Source organism: Lampetra fluviatilis, chromosome 64 (assembly GCF_964198595.1).
Source record: "Lampetra fluviatilis chromosome 64, kcLamFluv1.1, whole genome shotgun sequence".
Classification (NCBI taxonomy): Eukaryota; Metazoa; Chordata; class Hyperoartia; order Petromyzontiformes; family Petromyzontidae; genus Lampetra; species Lampetra fluviatilis.
This window is the reverse complement of record NC_136338.1, coordinates 3294976-3317691: the sequence shown is the minus strand read 5'-3', so window position 1 is coordinate 3317691 and position 22716 is coordinate 3294976. Positions and strand designations below refer to the sequence as shown.

General features: G+C 51.5%; 1 protein-coding gene across 1 annotated transcript in view; it reads left to right on the top strand.

Moving 5' to 3' along the window:
• Nucleotides 1-22716, top strand: part of PRMT3 (protein arginine methyltransferase 3) — a 61342-nt gene that overhangs the window by 19275 nt on the left and 19351 nt on the right. The window contains exons 10-13 of the mRNA XM_078882195.1: nt 7673-7772; nt 10467-10545; nt 12401-12588; nt 13584-13670. Of these exons, the coding sequence (XP_078738321.1) occupies nt 7673-7772; nt 10467-10545; nt 12401-12588; nt 13584-13670 (454 nt within the window). The remainder of the gene's footprint in view (nt 1-7672; nt 7773-10466; nt 10546-12400; nt 12589-13583; nt 13671-22716) is intronic.

Genomic DNA, 22716 nt, shown 5'->3' with positions numbered 1-22716 from the left:
TAAGATAATAAACCATAATAAAATACAAAAATAAAACATAATAAAATACAATTCTCAAGCATAATAAAATACAATTGTGGGAATTGTATTTTATTTCGATTTAAAGCTTTCGTGACTGCAGGGATTCATCTTCTTGGTTCTTTCGGTAAGTCACGTAGAAGGGAAGTAATAAAATAATAAAAATAAAACATAATAAAATAATATTATTTTATTACTTCCCTTCTACGTGACTTTACCGAAAGAACCAAGAAAATGTTTCTTTCTTTCTCTCTCCACGGTCAACGTTCAGTGACGAATGACATCAGAAGTGCTCCTGGGTCTCCCCCCTAGGTCGACTCGGCCTCAAATGAGTACCCGCCGCCACTGGGGAGACGAAGGTCGTGGTGTTGGCCACCCCGCCCGCATTGTGCGCCGTGCCGGCCTTCGTAGGCGCCGCTCGCTAACGGCACTTGCCCCAACAGTCTGCCGAGGCTACGCGGGGGATCTTTGCCTTTTGCTTGTTTGGGTGGTGACGCTACGTGTCGCGTGAGATCCGTGGTTCTCTTCCCCGTGATTAACGCGCCCCTCCAAAAACACCCATCGGCTCACTTTCAATAACCATTCGTTTCACACACACACAGACAAAGGTGGTCATCCCGTGTAGCCTCCAGCAGCCTGTTGGGGCAAGTGCTGTTAGCGAGCGGCACCTTACGAAGGTCCAGAACGGCCAGTACCACAACCCCAGTGCTGATGATAACACACTGCAGCGGCTACAATACTCATTTAAGGCCGAGTCAACCTAGGGGATGCCCACAACCGGTTCAAATAATGAGCGGTCGCCGCACAGTGCGCTCACCGCTGCGCCACCGCTCCCAACGACGTACGCACGCCCAGTACCCAATCTACATCGCGTCCGGGCACGTTCCCCCCCCACCTCTAGGTCAACTCGGCCTGAAGACCCGACAACTGCTATGCCCCCCCCCCCCACACACACCCGTCAAATTAAAAAAGACAAAGGCAGCTGGCCGCAAACACAGTGGCCTCACAACCACCAAACCATTCACCCACACATCCAACCACCCACCCAACCATTCACCCACACATCCAACCACCCACCCAACCACTCACCCACACATCCAACCACCCACCCAACCATTCACCCACACATCCAACCACTCACCCAACCACTCACCCACACATCCAACCACCCACCCAACCATTCACCCACACATCCAACCACCCACCCAACCACTCACCCACCCAACCACTCACCCACTCACCCACCCACCCACCCAACCACTCACCCACCCAACCACTCACTTACCCAACCACTCACCCACCCACCTAACCACTCACCCACCCACCTAACCACTCACCCACCCACCCAACCACTCACCCACTCACCCACCCACCCAACCACTCACCCACTTACCCAACCACTCACCCACTCACCTACCCAACCACTCACCCACCCACCTAACCACTCACCCACCCACCCAACCACTCACCCACTCACCCACCCACTCAACCACTCACCCACCCACCCAACCACTCACCCACTCACCCACCCACCCAACCACTCACCCACTTACCCAACCACTCACCCACTCACCTACCCAACCACTCACCCACCCACCTAACCACTCACCCACCCAACCACTCACCCACCCACTCAACCACTCACCCACCCACTCACCCACTCACCCACCCACTCAACCACTCACCCACCCACTCAACCACTCACCCACCCAACCACTCACCCACTCACCTACCCAACCACTCACCCACCTAACCACTCACCCACCCACCCAACCACTCACCCACCCACCCAACCACTCACCCACTCACCCACCCACTCAACCACTCACCCACCCAACCACTCACCCACTCACCTACCCAACCACTCACCCACCCACCTAACCACTCACCCACCCACCCAACCACTGACCCACACATCCAACCACTCACCCACTCACCCTCCCAACCACTCACCCACACATCCAACCACCCAACCACTCACCCACCCACCCAACCACTCACCCACACATCCAACCACTCACCCACCCAACCACTCACCCACCCAACCACTCACCCACCCACCCAACCACTCACCCACTCACCTACCCAACCACTCACCCACCCAACCACTCACCCACCCAACCACTCACCCACCCACCTAACCACTCACCCACCCAACCACTCATCCAACCACTCACCCACTCACCCACCCAACCACTCACCCACTCACCCACCCAACCACTCACCCACCCACTCAACCACTCACCCACCCAACCACTCACCCACTCACCTACCCAACCACTCACCCACCCACCTAACCACTCACCCACCCACCCAACCACTGACCCACACATCCAACCACTCACCCACTCACCCACCCAACCACTCACCCACACATCCAACCACACATCCAACCACTCACCCACCCACCCAACCACTCACCCACACATCCAACCACTCACCCACCCAACCACTCACCCACCCAACCACTCACCCACCCACCCAACCACTCACCCACTCACCTACCCAACCACTCACCCACCCACCTAACCACTCACCCACCCAACCACTCATCCAACCACTCACCCACTCACCCACCCAACCACTCACCCACTCACCCACCCAACCACTCACCCACTCACCCACCCAACCACTCACCCACCCACCCAACCACTCACCCACTCACCTACCCAACCACTCACCCACCCACCTAACCACTCACCCACCCACCCAACCACTCACCCACCCAACCACTCACCCACTCACCCACCCAACCACTCACCCACCCACCCAACCACTCACCCACACATCCACCAAACAAAGATAAAGAGCCCCCGTATTGGCTTAACAGACTGTTGGGGCAAGTGCTGTTAGCGAGCACCTATGAAGGCCGGCACAGTGGCACACGAGGGGGTGGGTGGCCAGCACAACGCCCGACCGCCTTTGTCTCCCCAGTGACGATGTTTACACACCGCACCAGGTACTCATTTGAGGCTGAGTCGACCTAGGGGAGGCCCAGGACCGATTAGGATAATCGTTACTCGTGTTGTCCATGAGCGGGAATCGAACTCGTGTCGCCAGGTTTGTGGATGGTGCAGCGCGCTAACTGCTACACCACCACTCCTCACACACACACACGCACACACGCACACACGCACACACACACGCACACACACACACACCCACCCCCACCCACCCACACATCCATCTATCAAGTGGCTGTGGCAGCCTAAATAGGCGCTCGCTAACTGCTCATCAAATTTGGAGCAGAAATTTGTAGTGGGAGGAGAGGCTGCGGGCTCCTGATAAGGGACAGATCGTGAGGTCGATAGCGTTCCCCGTGCCGCGTTCGAGAGAGAGAGGTGGGGGGGGGAGTGAGCGTGAGAGAGTGTGGGAGAGGGAGAGAGGGAGGGAGAGAGAGTGTGAGAGAGAGAGGGAGAGAGAGAGTGAGAGAGCGTGTGAGAGGGAGCGAGAGTGAGAGCGTGTGAAAGGGAGGGAGAGCGTGAGAGAGGGAGGGAGAGGGAGAGAGGGAGGGAGAGAGTGAGAGAGAGAGTGAGAGTGAGTGAGAGAGCGTTAGAGTCGGAGAGAGAGAGCGAGGACTCGTTTTATTTTAAATTTTTCCTCGCGCTCTCTGACCCCGTTATTTATTTCTTTGTCCTATTACAAGAGGTTTTTGTTTTTCTCGTGTGTCTCGTTTGAAAGCCGAGCCCGGGGGTTATGGGGTGGATAGGGGGGGGGGTGTGAAGGTGGGCGGATGAGAGGGGGTGGGTGGCGAGGAGGGTGGGGGGGTGGGCCAGGCCATTTGTCACCGAGACACCAAGATCCGTGTCTCGTATCGACGACGACGACGACGACGACGACGACACGCGTTAACGCCGCTCGCTCGCAGCGCCGGGAGGCTCGCGCACGCACGGACACACGGACACACGCACGTGCACGTGTAGACACACGGACACACGCACGGACACACACACGGACACACGGACACACGCACGTGCACGTGTAGACACACGGACACACGCACGCACGCACGCACGGACACGCGGACACGCATGCACGTGTAGACGCAGACGCACGGACACACACACGGACGGACACACGCATGGACACGCGGACACGCATGCACGTGTAGACGCAGACGCACGGACGCATGCGGCTCCAATCGTCCGCGAGCCTGCTTTTCCGCACGCGCACACACACAAACGCATGCACACGCACACACATATACACGCACATGTACACGGGCACATACACATGCACACACACGCGCACACACACGCGCACGTGTACACAGGCACATAATAAAGATCCCCCATATAGCCTTAACAGACTGTAGGGGCAAGTGGTGTTAGCAAGCACCTATGAAGGCCAGAACAATACACGAGGGGGTGGGTGGCCAGCACCACGCCAGACCGCCTTTGTTTCCCCAGTGGCGATTTCTACACACCGCACCAGGTACTCATTTGAGGCTGAGTCGACCTAGGGGAGGCCCAGGACCGGTTTAGATAATCGTCACTGGTGTTGGCCGTGAGCGGGAATCGAACCCGGGTCGCCAGGTTCCTAGCGCAGCGTAGCGCTAACCGCTACACCACCGCTCCCCACTATGTACACGCACACACACGCACACACACGCACACACACGCACACACACGCACACACACGTCAACACACGCACACACACGCACACACACGCACACACACGCACACACACGTCAACACACGCACACACACGCACACACACGCACACACACGCACACACACACGCACACACACGTACACACACGCACACACACGTACACACACGCACACACACGCACACACACGCACACACACGTACACACACGTGCACACACGTACACACACGTACACACACGTACACACACGCACACACACGTACACACACGTACACACACGTGCACACACGTACACACACGTACACACACGTACACACACGCACACACACGTACACACACGTACACACACGCACACACACGTACACACACGCACACACACGCGCACACACGTGCACACACGCACACACACGCACACACACGTACACACACGCACACACACGTGCACACACGCGCACACACGCGCACACACGCGCACACACGTACACACACGCACACACACGCACACACACGCACACACACGCACACACACGCACACACACGTACACACACGCGCACGCAATGGCTGTTAGCGAGCACCTGTGAAGGCCAGCACGGTACACGAGGGAGTGGTGGGTGGTCAACGCCACGAGGGACCGACTGCATCCTTTGCACGAAATAGTTCTCTGGAAGTAAAGACTTGATCGATTCATCTTCTTGGTTCTTTCGGTAAAGTCACGTAGAAGGGAAATAATAAAATAATAGAAATATAAAACATGAGAATTTATTTTATTTTGTTATGTTTTATTTTTAAATAAACATTTATTTTACCATGTTTAATTTTTATTCTTTGAATATTCCCCTTCTACGTGACTTTACCGAAAGAACCAAGAATATGAATCCATGCAGTCACGAAAGCTTTAAATCGAAACTTTATTGATTGTTTGACCGATGTTATTACACACACCACACCAGGCACTCGTTTGAGGCCGAGTTGACCTAGGGGAGGCCCAGGGTGGGTTCGGACGCAACCCCGACACTGATGATGGCTGTGAGTGGGAATCTACGGTGTGCTCCACAGATCCATAGCGCAGTGCGTGAACCACTACGCTGACACATTGGGTGGTTTAATGTGCAAAGATGTGCGCTGTGTGTGTCCTGTGTGTGTACTGTGTGTGTGTGTACTGTGTGTATACTCTGTGTGTGTGTGTACTGTGTGTGTGTACTGTGTGTGTACTGTGTGTGTGTGTGTGTACTGTGTGTGTGTGCTGTGTGTGGACCGTGTGTACTGTGTGTGTGTACTGTGTGTGTACTGTGTGTGTGTGTGTACTGTGTGTGTGTTCTGTGTGTGTGTACTGTGTGTGTGTGTGTGTACTGTGTGTGTGTACTGTGTGTGTACTGTGTGTGCTGTGTGTATACTCTGTGTGTGTACTGTGTGTGTGTGTGTACTGTGTGTGTGTGCTGTGTGTGGACCGTGTGTACTGTGTGTGTGTGTGCTGTGTGTATACTCTGTGTGTGTACTGTGTGTGTGTGTGTGTGCTGTGTGTATACTCTGTGTGTGTGTGTGCTGTGTGTGTGTGTATTGTGTGTGGACCGTGTGTACTGTGTGTGTGTGTGCTGTGTGTGTGTGTGTATTGTGTGTGGACCGTGTGTACTGTGTGTGTGTGTACTGTGTGTGTGTGTGCTGTGTGTGTGTGTGTATTGTGTGTGGACCGTGTGTACTGTGTTTGTGTGTGCTGTGTGTATACTCTGTGTGTGTACTGTGTGTGTGTGTACTGTGTGTGTGGACCGTGTGTACTGTGTGCGTACTGTGTGTGTGTGTGTGTACTGTGTGTGGACCGTGTGTACTGTGTGTGTGTGTACTGTGTGTGTGTGTGTACTGTGTGTGTGTGTACTGTGTGTGTACTGTGTGTGCTGTGTGTGTGTACTGTGTGTATACTCTGTGTGTGTACTGTGTGTGTGTGTGTATTGTGTGTGTGTACTGTGTGTGTGTGTGTACTGTGTGTGTGTGTGTATTGTGTGTGTGGACCGTGTGTACTGTGTGTGTGTACTGTGTGTGTACTGTGTGTGCTGTGTGTGTGTACTGTGTGTATTGTGTGTGTGGACCGTGTGTACTGTGTGTGTGTACTGTGTGTGTGTACTGTGTGTGTACTGTGTGTGCCGTGTGTGTGTACTCTGTGTGTATTGTGTGTGTGGACCGTGTGTACTGTGTGTGTGTACTGTGTGTGTGTGTATTGTGTGTGTGGACCGTGTGTACTGTGTGTGTGTACTGTGTGTGTACTGTGTGTGCTGTGTGTGTGTACTGTGTGTGTACTGTGTGTGCCGTGTGTGTGTACTGTGTGTATTGTGTGTGTGGACCGTGTGTACTGTGTGTGTGTACTGTGTGTGTGTACTGTGTGTGTGTACTGTGTGTGTACTGTGTGTGTACTGTGTGCATGTACTGTTTGCGTGTGTGCTGTGTGTACTGTGTGTTTATTGTGTGTGTGTACTGTGTGTATACTGTGCTGTGTGTACTGTGTGTGTACTGTGTGTACAGTGTGTTTATTGTGTGTGTGTACTGTGTGTTTATTGTGTGTGTGTACTGTGTGTATACTGTGCTGTGTGTACTGTGTGTGTACTGTGTGTACTGTGTGTTTATTGTGTGTGTGTGTACTGTGTATACTGTGCTGTGTGTATACTATGTGTGCGTATACTGTGCTGTGTGTATACTGTGTGTACTGTGTGCTGTGTGTATACTGTGTGTGTGTGTACTGTGTGTGTGTGTACTGTGTGTGTGTGTACTGTGTGATGTGTGTACTGTGTGTGTGTGTACTATGTGTATTATGTGTATATTGTGTGTGTGTATTGTGTGTGTACTGTGTGTGTACTGTGCGTGTGTTGTGTGTGTGTATTGTGTGTATTGTCTGTATACTGTATGTATAATGTGTGTGTATACTGTGTCTGTATACTGTGCTTTGTGTACTGTGTGTTTATTGCATGTGTGTATATACTGTGTGTGTGTACTGTGTGTGTACTGTGTGTGTGCTGTGTGTATACTGTGCTGTGTGTACTGTGTGTGAGCACAGACAGAACGGGCTGCAGGACATCGTGACGGTTCTGCATGGGCGAGTGGAGGACATCTCTCTCCCCGTGAAGGAGGTGGACCTCATCGTGTCTGAGTGGATGGTGAGGGAGGACGGACGTGCACACACACACACACATACACCCACGCACACGTACACCCACACACACACTTACACCCGTATACACACACACGTATACACACTCACATGTACACACTCACACGTACACACATACACCCATACACACGTACACACACACACGTACACCTGTATACACACATACACCCACACACACGTACACCCGTACACTCACTCACATATACACACACACATATACACCCACACACACGTACACACACACACACGTACACCCGTACACACACACGTACACACACACACGTACACCCGCACACACGTACACCCACATACACGTACACACACATACACGTACACCCGTATACACACTCACGTGCACACACACACAGGTACACCCACACACACGTACACACACACGTACACCCGTATACACACTCACGTATACACACACACGTACACACTCACATGTACACACACACACATATACACCCACACACACGTACACACACGTACACCCGTATACACACGTATATACACACACACACGTACACACTCGCATGTACACCCGTACACTCACTCACGTATACACACACACACGTACACACATTCACACGTACACACATGTACACACACATGTACACACACACGTACACACACTCGCACACACAAATGTACACCCATACACACAAAAAAGACAAACATCCCCCGTATAGCCTGAATGGACTTTTGGGCAAGTGCTGTTAGCGAGCACCTATGAAGGCCGGCACGGCACACGAGGGGGTGGGTGGCCAACACCACGCCCGGCCGCCTTTGTCTCCCCAGTGGCGATGTTTACTACACACCGCACCAGGTACTCATTTGAGGCTGAGTCGACCTAGGGAAGGCCCAAGACCGGTTCAGATAATCGTCACCGGTGTTGGCCGTGAGCGGGAATCGAACGCGGATCGCCGGGTTCGTAGCGCAGCGTAGCGCTAACCGCTACACCACCGCTCCCCTCTATACAGACACACACACACGTGTAGACACACACACACATGTGTTCACGTACCCCGCACGCACGCGAACACGCGTAGCCCACCAAACCGCTATGCGGCCGCGCGAGCTTTTCATCAACATTCTCCCTCCGCCACCACCACCACCCGCCTCAGCCGCAGCGGACAGACGGAGAACTTGCGAAGGCATCTTGTGCCGGACCGACCGCCCCCCCCTGGCACCAAACCACATTGGGGCAGCCGCGAGCCTCCCCTCGCCGTGCCCGGCAAGGATGGGGGGGGGGCGGGGGGGGAGTGCGATTGTCGAGAATGAACGCCCCCCCCCCCGCCACCCCCCCTCCCCCCTCCCCCCCTCCCCCCGCCACCTCCCCCGCCACCCCTCCCCCACCTCCTCTCCAGGACTTTACCGGGACGAGCGCCGAGGGGGCAGAAATGTTCCAGCCGTCGCGTTCGTCGTCGTCGTTACAATCGGCGCTTTCTCCACCCCCCCCCCCACACTTGTCCCCCTGGGGGGGGGGCGGGGGCGCGGGGGGGGGTACCCCCCAGGGCATTCCTCCAAATCCTGCGGAACCCTGGTCCTGTGGGCCAGGCCGTTGTCACGTTGATTCGGAGGAATCCGATGAGCCGCGAAGCTCTTTTTGTAAAAATGTGATGACGCAGCAGCCCCTCGCACGTCTCTGGGTCTCTGCGTGAGTCTGTGGGTCTCTGTGTGAGTCTATGGGTCTCTGTGTGAGTCTGTGGCTCTCTGTGTGAGTCTGTGGGTGTCTGTGTGAGTCGGTGGGTCTCTGTGTGAGTCTATGGGTCTCTGTGAGTCTGTGGGTGTCTGTGTGAGTCGGTGGGTCTCTGTGTGAGTCTGGGTTTCTGTGTGTGTCTATGGGTCTCTGTGAGTCTGTGGGTCTCTGTGTGAGTTTGTGGGTCTCTGTGTGAGTCTATGGGTCTCTGTGTGAGTCGATGGGTTTCTGTGTGAGTCTGTGGGTCTCTGTGTGAGTCTATGGGCTTTTGTGTGAGTCTGTGGGTCTCTGCATGAGTCTTTGGATCTCTGCGTGAGTGTGGGTCTCTGTGACGATTATTTGAACCAGTCCTGGGCCTCCCCTAGGTCGACTCAGCCTCACATGAGTACCCGGTGCGGTGTGTGAAGACATCGCCACTGGGGAGACAAAGGCGGCCGGGCGTGGTGTTGGCCACCCCCACCCCCTCGTGTGCCGTGCCGGCCTTCATAGGTGCTCGCTAACAGCACTTGCCCCTACAGTCTGTTAAGGCTATATGGGGGATCTTTGTAGTAGGAGCGGTGGTGCAGCGGTTAGCGCGCCGCGCTACGAACCCGGCGGCCCGAGTTCGATTCCCGCTCACGGCAAACACCGCCAGTGACGATTATTTGAACCGGTCCTGTGCCTCCCCTAGGTCTACTCAGCCTCAAATGAGTACCCGGTGCGGTGTGTAGTAAACATCGCCACTGGGGGAGACAAAGGCGGCCGGGCGTGGTGCTGGCCACCCACCCCCTCGCGTGCCGTGCCTGCCTTCATAGGTGCTCGCTAACAGCACTTGCCCCTACAGTGTGTTAAGGCTGCACGGGGGATCTTTGTCTGTGTGGTGCTGGCCACCCACCCCCCTCGCGTGCCGTGCCGGCCTTCATAGGTGCTCGCTAACAGCACTTGCCCCTACAGTGTGTTCATGCTATACGGGGGATCTTTGTCTCTTGTGTGTGTCAGGGCTACTTCCTGCTCTTCGAGTCCATGCTCGACTCGGTGTTGGTGGCACGCGACCGCTGGCTGTCGCCTCGAGGAGCAGGTGAGACCCCGGGGGGGACCTGTGTGCGTGTGTGTGCACCTGTGTGTGTGTCAATGTGTGTGTGTGTGTCAATGTGTGTGTGTATCTCAGTGTGTGTACCTGTGTGTGTGTGTGTACTCGTGTATGTGTGTATCTCAGTGTGTGTGTGTATCTCAGTGTGTGTGTGTGTGTGTATCTCAGTGTGTGTGTGTGTGTATCTTAGTGTGTGTGTGTGTATCTCAGTGTGTGTGTGTGTATCTCAGTGTGTGTGTGTGTATCTCAGTGTGTGTGTGTACTCGTGTGTGTGTGTGTGTATCTCAATCAATGTGTGTGTATCTCAGTGTGTGTGTGTACTCGTGTGTGTATCTCAGTTTGTGTTGGGTATCTGTGTGTGTGTACTCGTGTGTGTGTGTGTATTTCAATGTGTGTGTATCGCAGTGTGTGTGTGTATTAGTGTGTGTGTACTCGTGTGTGGGGAGTGGTAGTGTAGCGGTTAGCGCGCTGCGCTATGAACCTGGCGACCCGGGTTCGATTCCCGCTCACGGCCAACACCGGTGACGATTATCTGAACCGGTCCTGGGCCTCCCCTAGGTCGACTCAGCCTTAAATGAGTACCCGTGCCATGTGTAAACATCGTCACTGGGGAGACAAAGGCGGTAGGGCGTGGTGCTGGCCACCCACCCCTCGTGTACCGTTCCAAAAGGCCTTCATAGGTGCTCGCTAACAGCACTTGCCCCAACAGTCTGTTAAGGCTACACGGGGGATCTTTGTACTCGTGTGTGTGTGTGTATCTCAATGTGTGTGTGTGTACTCGTGTGTGTGTGTGTGTGTATCTCAATGTGTGTGTATCGCAGTGTGTGTGTGTACTCGTGTGTGTATCTCAGTGTGTGTTGTGTGTCTGTGTGTGAGTACTCGTGTGTGTGTATTCTGTGTGTGTGTGTATCTCAGTGTTTGTGTGTGTATATCTGTGTGTGTGTACTCGTGTGTATGTGTGTGTATCGCAGTATGTGTGTGTATTAGTGTGTGTGTGTGTGTATCTCAGTGTGTGTGTGTACTCGTGTGTGTGTGTGTATCTCAATGTGTGTGTATCGCAGTGTGTGTGTGTGTATTAGTGTGTGTGTACTCGTGTGTGTGTATCTCAGTGTGTGTGTGTGTACTCGTGTGTGTGTGTGTGTATCTCAATGTGTGTGTATCGCAGTGTGTGTGTGTACTCGTGTGTGTATCTCAGTGTGTGTTGTGTGTCTGTGTGTGAGTACTCGTGTGTGTGTGTATTCTGTGTGTGTGTGTATCTCAGTGTGTGTGTGTATATCTGTGTGTGTGTACTCGTGTGTATGTGTGTGTATCTCAGTGTGTGTATCTCAGTGTGTGTGTGTACTGTGTGTGTACTCATGTGTGTGTATCTCAGTGTGTGTGTGTACTGTGTGTGTATTCATGTGTGTGTATCTCAGTGTGTGTGTGTGCACCTGTGTGTGTGTACTCGTGTATGTGTGTACTCGTGTGTGTGTGTACTTTGTGTGTGTGTATCTCAGTGTGTGTGTGTGTATCAGTGTGTGTGTGTACTCGTGTGTGTGTGTGTATTAGTGTGTGTGTGTGTACTCGTGTGTGTATTAGTGTGTGTGTGTGTACTCGTGTGTGTGTGTGTACTCGTGTGTGTGTGTATCTGAGTGTATCTCTCTCTGTGTGTATCTCTGCGTGTGTCTCTGTGTGTATGTCAGTGTACCCGGACGTGTGCGTGCTGCGCGTGGCGGCGCTCTGTGTGTGTGTACTCGTGTATATCTGTGTGTGTATCTCTCTGTGTGTGTATCTCAGTGTGTCTCTGTGTGTATCTCAGTGTGTCTCTGTGTGTACACTGCGTGTATCTCTCTCTGTGTCTCAGTGTACCCGGACGTGTGCGCGCTGCGCGTGGCGGCGCTCTGCGACGAGGCGTCCCACGCGTCGCGTGTCGCCTACTGGGGCGACGTCTACGGCTTCCGCATGGCCTCCATGCTAGCCCCGCTGCTCGCCGAGCCCTCGGTGGAGCGCGTCGCGCCGGAGAGACTCGCCTCCCAGCCGCACGAGGTCAAGGTACGCGTGTGTGCACGTGTGTGTACGTGCGTGTGTGCGCGTGTGTGTACGTGTGTGTGTGTGTGCCTGCATGTACGTACACGTGTGTGTGTGTACATGTGTGTGTACGTGTGTGTGTGTGTGCCTGCATGTACGTACACGTGTGTGTGTGTACATGTGTGTGTACGTGTGTGTGTGTGCCTGCATGTACGTACACGTGTGTGCGTGTGTACGTGTGTGTGTGTTCACGTGTGACTGCACGTACGTACACGTGTGTACGTGTGTACGTGTGTGTGGGTGTGTGTTCACGTATGCCTGCTTGTACGTACACGTGTGTGCGTGTGTACATGTGTGTGTGTTCACGTGTGACTGCATGTACGTACACGTGTGTGCTTGCGCATGTGTGTGTCCCTTCCTTTGCACACCACCACTCACCAGACCCTGAAAGTAACTTTCACTCTGTGTCCCCGTATCCCCGTGTCTCCGTGTCCCCGTGTCTCCGTGTCTCCGTGTCCCCGTGTCCCCGTGTCTCCGTGTCTCCGTGTCCCCGTGTCCCCGTGTCTCCGTGTCCCCGTGTCCCCGTGTCTCCGTGTCTCCGTGTCCCCGTGTCTCCGTGTCCCCGTGTCCCCGTGTCTCCGTGTCTCCGTGTCTCCGTGTCTCCGTGTCCCCGTGTCTCCGTGTCCCCGTGTCTCCGTGTCCCCGTGTCTCCGTGTCTCCGTGTCCCCGTGTCCCCGTGTCTCCGTGTCCCCGTGTCCCCGTGTCCCCGTGTCCCCGTGTCCCCGTGTCCCCGTGTCCCCGTGTCTCCGTGTCTCCGTGTCCCCGTGTCCCCGTGTCCCCGTGTCCCCGTGTCTCCGTGTCCCCGTGTCCCCGTGTCCCCGTGTCTCCGTGTCCCCGTGTCCCCGTGTCCCCGTGTCCCCGTGTCCCCGTGTCTCCGTGTCCCCGTGTCCCCGTGTCCCCGTGTCTCCGTGTCCCCGTGTCCCCGTGTCCCCGTGTCTCCGTGTCCCCCGTGTCTCCAGACGATCGACTGCTGTCGAGACAAAGTTGAGAGCCTGGAATTCACGTCGAACTTCTCGCTGAAAATCACTCAGACGGGCTCCTGCACGGTACGCACGCGTCTGTGTGTCTGTGTGTGTGTGTGTGTCTGTGTGTGTGTGTCTGTGTGTGTGTGTGTCTGTGTGTGTGTGTCTCTGTGTGTGTGTGTCTGTGTGTGTGTGTGTCTGTGTGTGTGTGTGTGTCTGTGTGTGTGTGTGTGTCTCTGTGTGTGTGTGTGTCTGTGTGTGTGTGTGTGTCTGTGTGTCTGTGTGTGTGTGTGTCTGTGTGTGTGTGTGTATGTGTGTCTGTGTGTGTGTCTGTGTGTGTGTCTGTGTGTCTGTGTGTCTGTGTGTGTGTGTGTGTCTGTGTGTGTGTGTGTGTCTGTGTGTGTGTGTGTATGTGTGTCTGTGTGTGTGTGTGTATGTGTGTCTGTGTGTGTGTCTGTGTGTGTGTCTGTGTGTGTGTCTGTGTGTGTGTCTGTGTGTCTGTGTGTCTGTGTCTGTGTGTGTGTGTCTGTGTGTGTGTCTGTGTGTGTGTCTGTGTGTGTGTCTGTGTGTGTGTCTGTGTGTCTGTGTGTGCGTCTGTGTGTCTGTATCTGTATGTCTGTGTGTCTGTCTGTGCGGAGCTTGACTTGCGGATGACTGGTACCAGCAGTGTCAAGATCGGCCTCAGTAGAGGAGGCTCGTGAAGGATGCTACTGGGCAGTTGGAGGCAGTCTATGGGCAGTGTTGAGTCTATGATCGAACTAAACCCGGGCGACTTCGAGATCTTGCGAGCCTGCAGCGTTCAAACTCATTACGGGGTGGGGGGTGGAGGGGTAGGGGGGGGGGTAGGGGGGGGGGCGAACATTAATTTTTCCCAGCATGCAATTGAAACCACGCTGTGAATCGCGTGCGTGACGGTGGCGCGTTTAATTAGAAGCTACCCCGATAACCTTGCTTGAACAAAAAAAAAAAACTCGTTATATGGAAAAAAAACACCCAAAACTTTTTAGTAAAATAACCCCTGAAAACGGTTTAAAAAAGACAAAAAAACGTCCCAAAAAAAAGTTAGAGAGAGAGAGAGAGAGAAAAAAGAAATCAATTCCTATTTAACAAGAGAGCAGATTACGTGGGAGACGTTTCCTGTAATTTCCGATGCCGCGGCGAGAGGCGCCACAGACTTTGTGTGATTTGAAAATTCTGTCGCGCAGCCAAATGAAAAAATAATTGACAAAGCCGACGTTTTTGAGCTTTTTTTTGTGCAAACGATGCGCGCGCACTCACACACGCGCGTGCGTGCGTGTGTGTGTACGTTCAACTTCATTTGTGCTCGCCGCAAATGAACCACCAATACCTCGCTGAATTTAGCAAGGAGCGGTAAAAACCATCATCACCCGCACTATGGTCGTCATCCTCGCATCGCCACGCGGCGCTTTCGGATGCGCTTCTGCGGCCGTCTGGAACGCTCTCTTCCTTACGTTGATTAGGAAGCCACTTGGAGCTTTGCACTTTTAAAAGATCCAGATTTGAAAACGAATTTCTTTACAATTGTGCGGTTGGCTACGTACGGTGAAAAAGACGTTCAACATTCATACGTACATACGTAGCCTCTAACAGGCTATTTGGGGCAAGTGCTGTTAGCGAGTCGCAGCTGCGAAGGACGGCACGGTGCACGAGGGAGGGGGCACGGCCATCGTTGGGTCAACGTTGGGTCAACGTTGGGTCAACGTTGGCCCAACGTTGGCCCAACGTTGAGGACGTGGCTGATGGACCATCGTGACGATGACAATGACTGCGACGTGGCCGACGATGGCTACGATGACGACGATCGTGACGACGACGATGACGACGACGACGACGATGACGACGACGACGATGACGACGACGACGATGACGACGATGATGACGATGACGGTGGGGCCAGGCCACCACACGCAATGGGGGATTCAACTCGACTCTCCCCGGGACGGATCGTGAGTGAAGGAGAGAGGCCCCAAGGCGTCACACCGTGAACGGTTGGATCTGTATTAAACACCCGCTCCTCCGCTCAACCACGTAGTTGGCTTTCGCGACCAATATTATTCATGGTAAAGGTTTTTTTTTTGGGTTAGATCGCGTTAGTATAAATGTTAAGTCGTAACGCTATACCACGCGACACAGCCGATTTGCCCGTTGATGTAATTATCAGCGAAATGTTACGGTATTCGAATTGTTAATGTTGTCGATTTATTCTCCAACACTCTGGTGGTCTGAAGTAGTACACTACACTATACACTACACTATATACTACATTATACACTACACTACTATACACTACACTACTATACACTACACTATACACTACACACTACATTATACACTACACTATATACTACATTATACACTACACTACTATACACTACACTACTATACACTACACTACTATACACTACACTACTATACACTACACACTACATTATACACTACACTATATACTACATTATACACTACACTACTATACACTACACTACTATACACTACACTACTATACACTACACTATACACTACACACTACATTATACACTACACTATATACTACATTATTCACTACACTACTATACACTACACTACTATACACTACACACTACATTATACACTACACTATATACTACATTATACACTACACTACTATACACTACACTACTATACACTACACTACTATACACTACACTACTATACACTACACTATACACTACACTACTATACACTACACTACTATACACTACACTATACACTACACTATACACTACACTATACACTACACTATACACTACACTATACACTACACACTACATTATACACTACACTATATACTACATTATACACTACACTACTATACACTACACTACTATACACTACACTATACACTACACTATACACTACACTACTATACACTACACTATACACTACACTTTACACTACACTATACTTTACACGATACACACTACACTATACACTACACTATACACGACACTATACTATCTTAATTTTAGAACTTTCGTGACTGCAGGAATTATTATTTGGTTCTTTCGGTTAAGTCACGTCTAAAGATAAAATAATAAATTATATTATTTAATTTAATTTATTATTTTATCTTTAGATGTGACTTAACCGAAAGAACCAAATAACGACACTATACTCTTTACACTATACTCTTTACACTACACTATACACTACATTAGTAACTAAATTGTGCGTTTTGTCTACGTGGCTGTGTCGGGTGGTGGAGGGTTTCGACACAACATTTACACTCACGCGATCGAACCCAACAAACCTTGATCGTGAACATCCGCTCCGCGCACTTTCGAACGCAAACGACGACGACGACAAGAAAAATTACTTCCCGGTAACAACAACAAAAAAACCTGGAGCAGAGCCAGCCTCTAGAAACTGGCCTGGATCACCCCAAGAAAAAAAATCAATGATCATAATGTTTTAACTCATTCCATCTCGCACACACACGCACGCACGCGCACTCACACTCGCTCGCTCTCTCAAAATAGATCGTTAATTCCTAACGACCTTCGGCGAGAGAGAGTATAAATAATTACGATTTTAGTTGTACACATGTCCGCGTTGAGTGACGCACGCGCGAAAGTTGCTCCATCAGGATTCCCGATCCGCCCGTGAGCTCGAGGGCGCGTGGCGACGCCGCTCATTGTGACCAATCATCCGGCAAGGGTTGATAAAACGACTCAGCAGCGCGCCATAGACTCAGCACTACCCATAGCCTCGACACTGTCTAAAGACTCAACACTGCCCATAGACTCAACACTGCCCATAGACTCAACACTGCACCATTGAATCAACACTGCCCATAGACTCAACACTGCACCACAGACTCAGCACTGCACCATAGACTCAACACTGCACCACAGACTCAGCACTGCACCATAGACTCAACACTGCACCATAGACTCAGGATCTCACCGTGGGGATCTCACCGTGAGGTTTTCACCGTGAGCCCACGGCTTGCCGCATTTGGGCCTTCCGTCCAATTTTTTTTTGTCGTAGTAGTTAGTACCGTATTTTTTTTGTGGTAATTAGTACTATAGTTTTATTGTGGTAATTAGTGCTATATTTTTATTGTGGTAATTAGTACTATAGTTTTATTTTGGTAATTAGTACCATATTTTTATTGTGGTAATTAGTACTATATTTTTATTGTGGTAATTAGGGCTATGTTTTGATTGTGGTAATTAGTGCTATATTTTTATTGTCGTGGTAATTAGTTCTATATTTTTATTGTGGTAATTAGTACTATATTTTTATTGTGGTAATTAGTACCATATTTGTATTGTCGTGGCAATTAGTGCTTTATTTTTATTGTGATAATTAGTGCTATATTTTTATTGTGGTAATTAGTGCTATGTTTATATTGTGGTAATTATTGCTATGTTTTTATTGTGGTCATTAGTACTATATTTTTATTGTCGTGGTAATTAGTACTATTATTCTCATCAAGCAAAGGCAGATAGAGACATGACCATCAGGCCTGAATAAAGTGTGGGGTAGCAGAGAGAGCCGAGATGAAAATAGCCCAAAATCTTTAGTTTTTTATTTTTCAATTAAAATGTAATATATATAATTTTTTTAAGTCGTTGGAGCGTGGTGTGCGCACGTGTGAGCGCACGTTTGATTTTCTAATCGTGGATTTGCCATCCCGTGAACATGGCGTGCTGATGGCCCAGTCACCTTGAATGGGGCGCCGTGATGGCTAGGAGATGTTGACTACCTCGCCTGGTGTACAGGAGGTCGTGGGTTCGATCCTGACCCTGACGCCTGCTGCTGTATATTTGGAATTTGCATCTCGTCATCATCATCACGGTGGCTAGGAGATGTTAACTACGTCGCCTGGTACACAGGAGGTCGTGGGTTCGATCCCGATCCTGACGCCTGCTGTATGTTTGGAATGTGTGTGTCACTCTCCCCGTGGGTCGTGTGGATTTTTCTCCACGTCCTCCAGTTTTTTCCCCTCCACGTTTAGAAACGTGCACGGAAGAGTGTTTTAGCTGCCATCAATCTCCACGTGATGATGATGAGCCCACTTCGTTGAGCTCTCGTCTGTGATGACCAGAGTAACTTCTGGCAAAGAGCTACGTAGCTCAGTGGAGCCTTGCCTTGTAAAACAAAAAGTCATCTAAGAAATGCAAAATCTCGATATGAACATCTGGAATGCGCAACAGCTGAACACTCATGCCTTCAGAACGACGAAAAGAATACATTTAAATCTTCAAATATATAATTCTTTAGAACCGCTTCTTGCGTTTCGTTGTCCTTCCCCCGCACCTCCGATTAGCCACGGTCGGCTACGTACGATGGTGCGAAAGAAGTTCAACGCGCAAGCGTGCGACATTATTTCATTCAGTGTGTCTCTCTCCCTGCCTCCTCATTTTTAAATCCTTTATATTGAGTTCGCTCGCTTGCTTGCGTGCTTGCTTGCTTGCTTGCGCGCTTGCTTGCTTGCTTACGACCGTGCAAATCTTTCGGTCGTTTTTTAACCCACTTCCCGTGATCCAATCGAGCTGACATTTTGCACACAGACTCGTTGTGCGTGACAATGAATGTTCGTGAACGTTTTTTTCCAAAATTTTACAATTTTTAGCGAAAAAAATGTAGTATTTAATTACCAATTGCTTAATGCTGGCAGACAATCATCTGACCCATAGGTGGCAGCCATCTCAAGCCAGAGGACGAGAGGACACTAGCCGCCACGCATATAAAGGATTTATAGTGAAAAACTTTGTTTTTACGGGTTAATTTTTTTCCAAGCTTTTGCAGCGTGCCACTCGTTGACATGCTAATTTCTCTAACCCCTCCCTCTCCGCCCCCGCCCCCTCTCTCTATTTAAGGCCTCGACACAGAGGCGTGGTTTCTCTGTGTGCCTTTGTACGCCTCTCTCTCTATGTATCTCTGTGATATCTGTCTCTACTTATATGTCTGTCTATATGTCTCTGGTTCTGTGTTTCATCTCTCTCTCAAATTTAGCATTCTCAGGAAGAACGTAATCAACCAGGAAGGGTGTTGACCGTTATGTTATCCGACTCTCTGTTGTATTACATTACATTTCTAAGTATGCTAGATTTGTGTTTCTATTTCATTTATGCCTGATGATGATTGCTTGTGTTGCAATCGAAACGTCGTATGCTAGTATTTAATTTATTATTTTCTTCTTCTTGATTCTTTCGGTAAAGTCACGTAGAAGGGAAGTAATAAAATAATACAAATAAAACAATAAAATAATTCTCACGAAGAAACAGGTCTGTCGAGAAGACAGCGTCATTCAGACGCTGTCTCCCCGACAGACCTGTTTCTTCACCTGAGGACGGCTGCTTGCGTTGTGGCCGAAAGCTCGTGAGAATTATTTTATCATGTTTTATTTTTATTATTTTATTACTTCCCTTCTACGTGACTTTACCGAAAGCACCAAGAAGATGAATCCCTGCAGTCACGAAAGCTTTAAATCAAAATTCATTATTTTCTCTTTACACGTCACTTTACCAAAGAACCAAAGAGTCGTTCCTGCATCTTCTTGGTTCTTTCGGTAAAGTCACGTAGAAGGGAAGTAATAAAATAATAAAAATAAAACATAATAAAATAATTCTCACGACGTTTCGGCCACAACGCAAGCAGCCGTCGTCAGGTGAAGACCAGGTCTGTCGGGGAGACAGCGTCCTGCAGTCACGAAAGCAACAAATTCAGTTCGTGCGACATTCACTTTTTAAAACTTTCCCACGAGTGGCCAATCCGTGCCTGGTTTTTGTCCATTACCTCCTCCCCACCCACCCATTCCCCCGGTTCTTGGCTTCAGCTCCCGGACAATAAATTAGCAGCACGAGAGACGAAGCGATAATTTATATTTGATTTTTCTCTCCCCCCTCCCTCCGTCCGCGCCCACGACCGGCGGGTTATTAATTACTCGGCACGAAGGGCGGCACGTCCTTCCTCACCCGTCACCCGGCGGAGACGCTCACCTTGCACCCCCCCCCCTCCTCCTCCTACCAACTCCCCCCTCCCCTCCACCTCCCCCCAACCCTCCAACTCCCCCCACCTCCACCCTCCCTCCAACTCGTCCCTCCCTCCACCCTCCAACTCCCCCCTCATCTCAACTCCCCCCTCTCCTCCAACTCCTCCCAAATTCCCCCTCCAACTCCCTCCAACTCCCCCCTCCTCCTACCAACTCCCCTCCCAACTCCCCCCTCCCTTCAACTCCTTCCAACTCTCCCCCCCCACTCCTCTCTTCCTCCCCTCCTCCAAACACCTTGCCCCCCACCCCTCCCACCTCCTCCCTCCCCCCAACTTCCCCCAACTTCCCCCCCCCACCCAAAATGCCCACCCCCTCCCCCCCCCTCCCCCCAGAACTCCTTCCCACCCCCCCCAATTCCCTCCCCCCAACTAACTACCCCCTCCCTCCACAACTCCTCCCTCCCCCTGGCCCCCGTAGATTTCTTCACTACCCCCTCCCCCCCCAAAAAAAAATCCCCCCTCCCCCCTATCGCCCCTCCCCCCTATCGCCCCTCCCCCCACTCCCTCTCCACCGCTGCCGTTGAGATAAATTTCGAGGAGGGGGAGAGAGAGGGGAGGGGGAGAAGGGGGAGAGGGGAGGGAGAGAGGGGAGGGGGAGAGGGGAGGGGGAGAGAGGGGAGGGGGAGAGAGGGGAGGGAGAGGGGAGGGGGAGAGAGGGGAGGGGGAGAGAGGGGAGGAGGGGGAGAGGGGAGGGGGGGAGAGGAGAGGGGAGGGGGGGGAGGGGGAAGAAAATAATAAATAAATAAATCGAGTGGTAATGGCAGAGTGATGATGAGAGCAGAGATGGTGGTGGGGGGGGGGGAGAGAAAAAAATGTATTTAAAAAGAGATGGATTATTAATATTATTGTTACAACCACCACTCATTCTCGTTTCTAATTTACCCGGAGGGAATTATAAATGTGCTGAGTCGGCGGGTGCGTTCGTGCGCGCGCGCGAGCACACGCGTGTCCGGCCGGGGGGGAGCGGTGGCGCCGCGGTTAGCGCTACGCTGCGCTACTACACACGCAGACCCCCGCAGTTCGATTCCCGCTCCCAACCACCGACGCGGACGATCGATTACAATCTGAACCGGTCCTGGGCCATCCCTAGGTAGACTCAGCCTGAAGTGAGTACCTGGTGCGGCGTGTAAAAACATCGCCACTGGGGAGACAAAGGCGGCCGGGCGTGGTGCTGGCCACCCACCACCTCGTGTGCCGTGCCGGCCTTCATAGGGCGCTGCAACTTGCAAACAGCACTTGCCCCAACAGCATGTTGAGGCTACACGGGGGATCTTTGTCTTTGCGTATGCGCGTGTGTGTCACGCTCACGCGCGAACAGCTTAGAGGCATCTGCTGGTTTCACAAATCGTTACCTGTCGCGTGAATACATTATACTTCAATACTCTTACTATCCGGAGACCTCCATCAGACACTGTTCTGTCTCCTATTGTTCTAGAGACTCCATCAGACACTGTTCTGTCTCCCATTGTTCTAGAGACATCATCAGAGGCTGTTCTGTCTCCCATTCTAGAGACATCATCAGACACTGTTCGGTCTCCCATTGTTCTAGAGACTCCATCAGACATTGTTCTGTCTCCCATTGTTCTAGAGACTCCATCAGAGGCTGTTCTGTCTCCCATTGTTCTAGAGACTCCATCAGACATTGTTCTGTCTCCCATTGTTCTAGAGACTCCATCAGAGGCTGTTCTGTCTCCCATTGTTCTAGAGACATCATCAGACACTGCTCTGTCTCCCATTGTTCTAGAGACTCCATCAGACACTGCTCTGTCTCCCATTGTTCTAGAGATATCAGACACTGTTCTGTCTCCCATTGTTCTAGAGACATCATCAGACACTGCTCTGTCTCCCATTGTTCTCGAGACATCATCAGACACTGCTCTGTCTCCCATTGTTCTAGAGACATCATCAGACACTGCTCTGTCTCCCATTGTTCTAGAGACTCCATCAGACACTGTTCTGTCTCCCATTGTTCTAGAGACTCCATCAGACACTGTTCTGTCTCCCATTGTTCTAGAGACTCCATCAGACACTGTTCTGTTTCCCATTGTTCTAGAGACTCCATCAGAGGCTA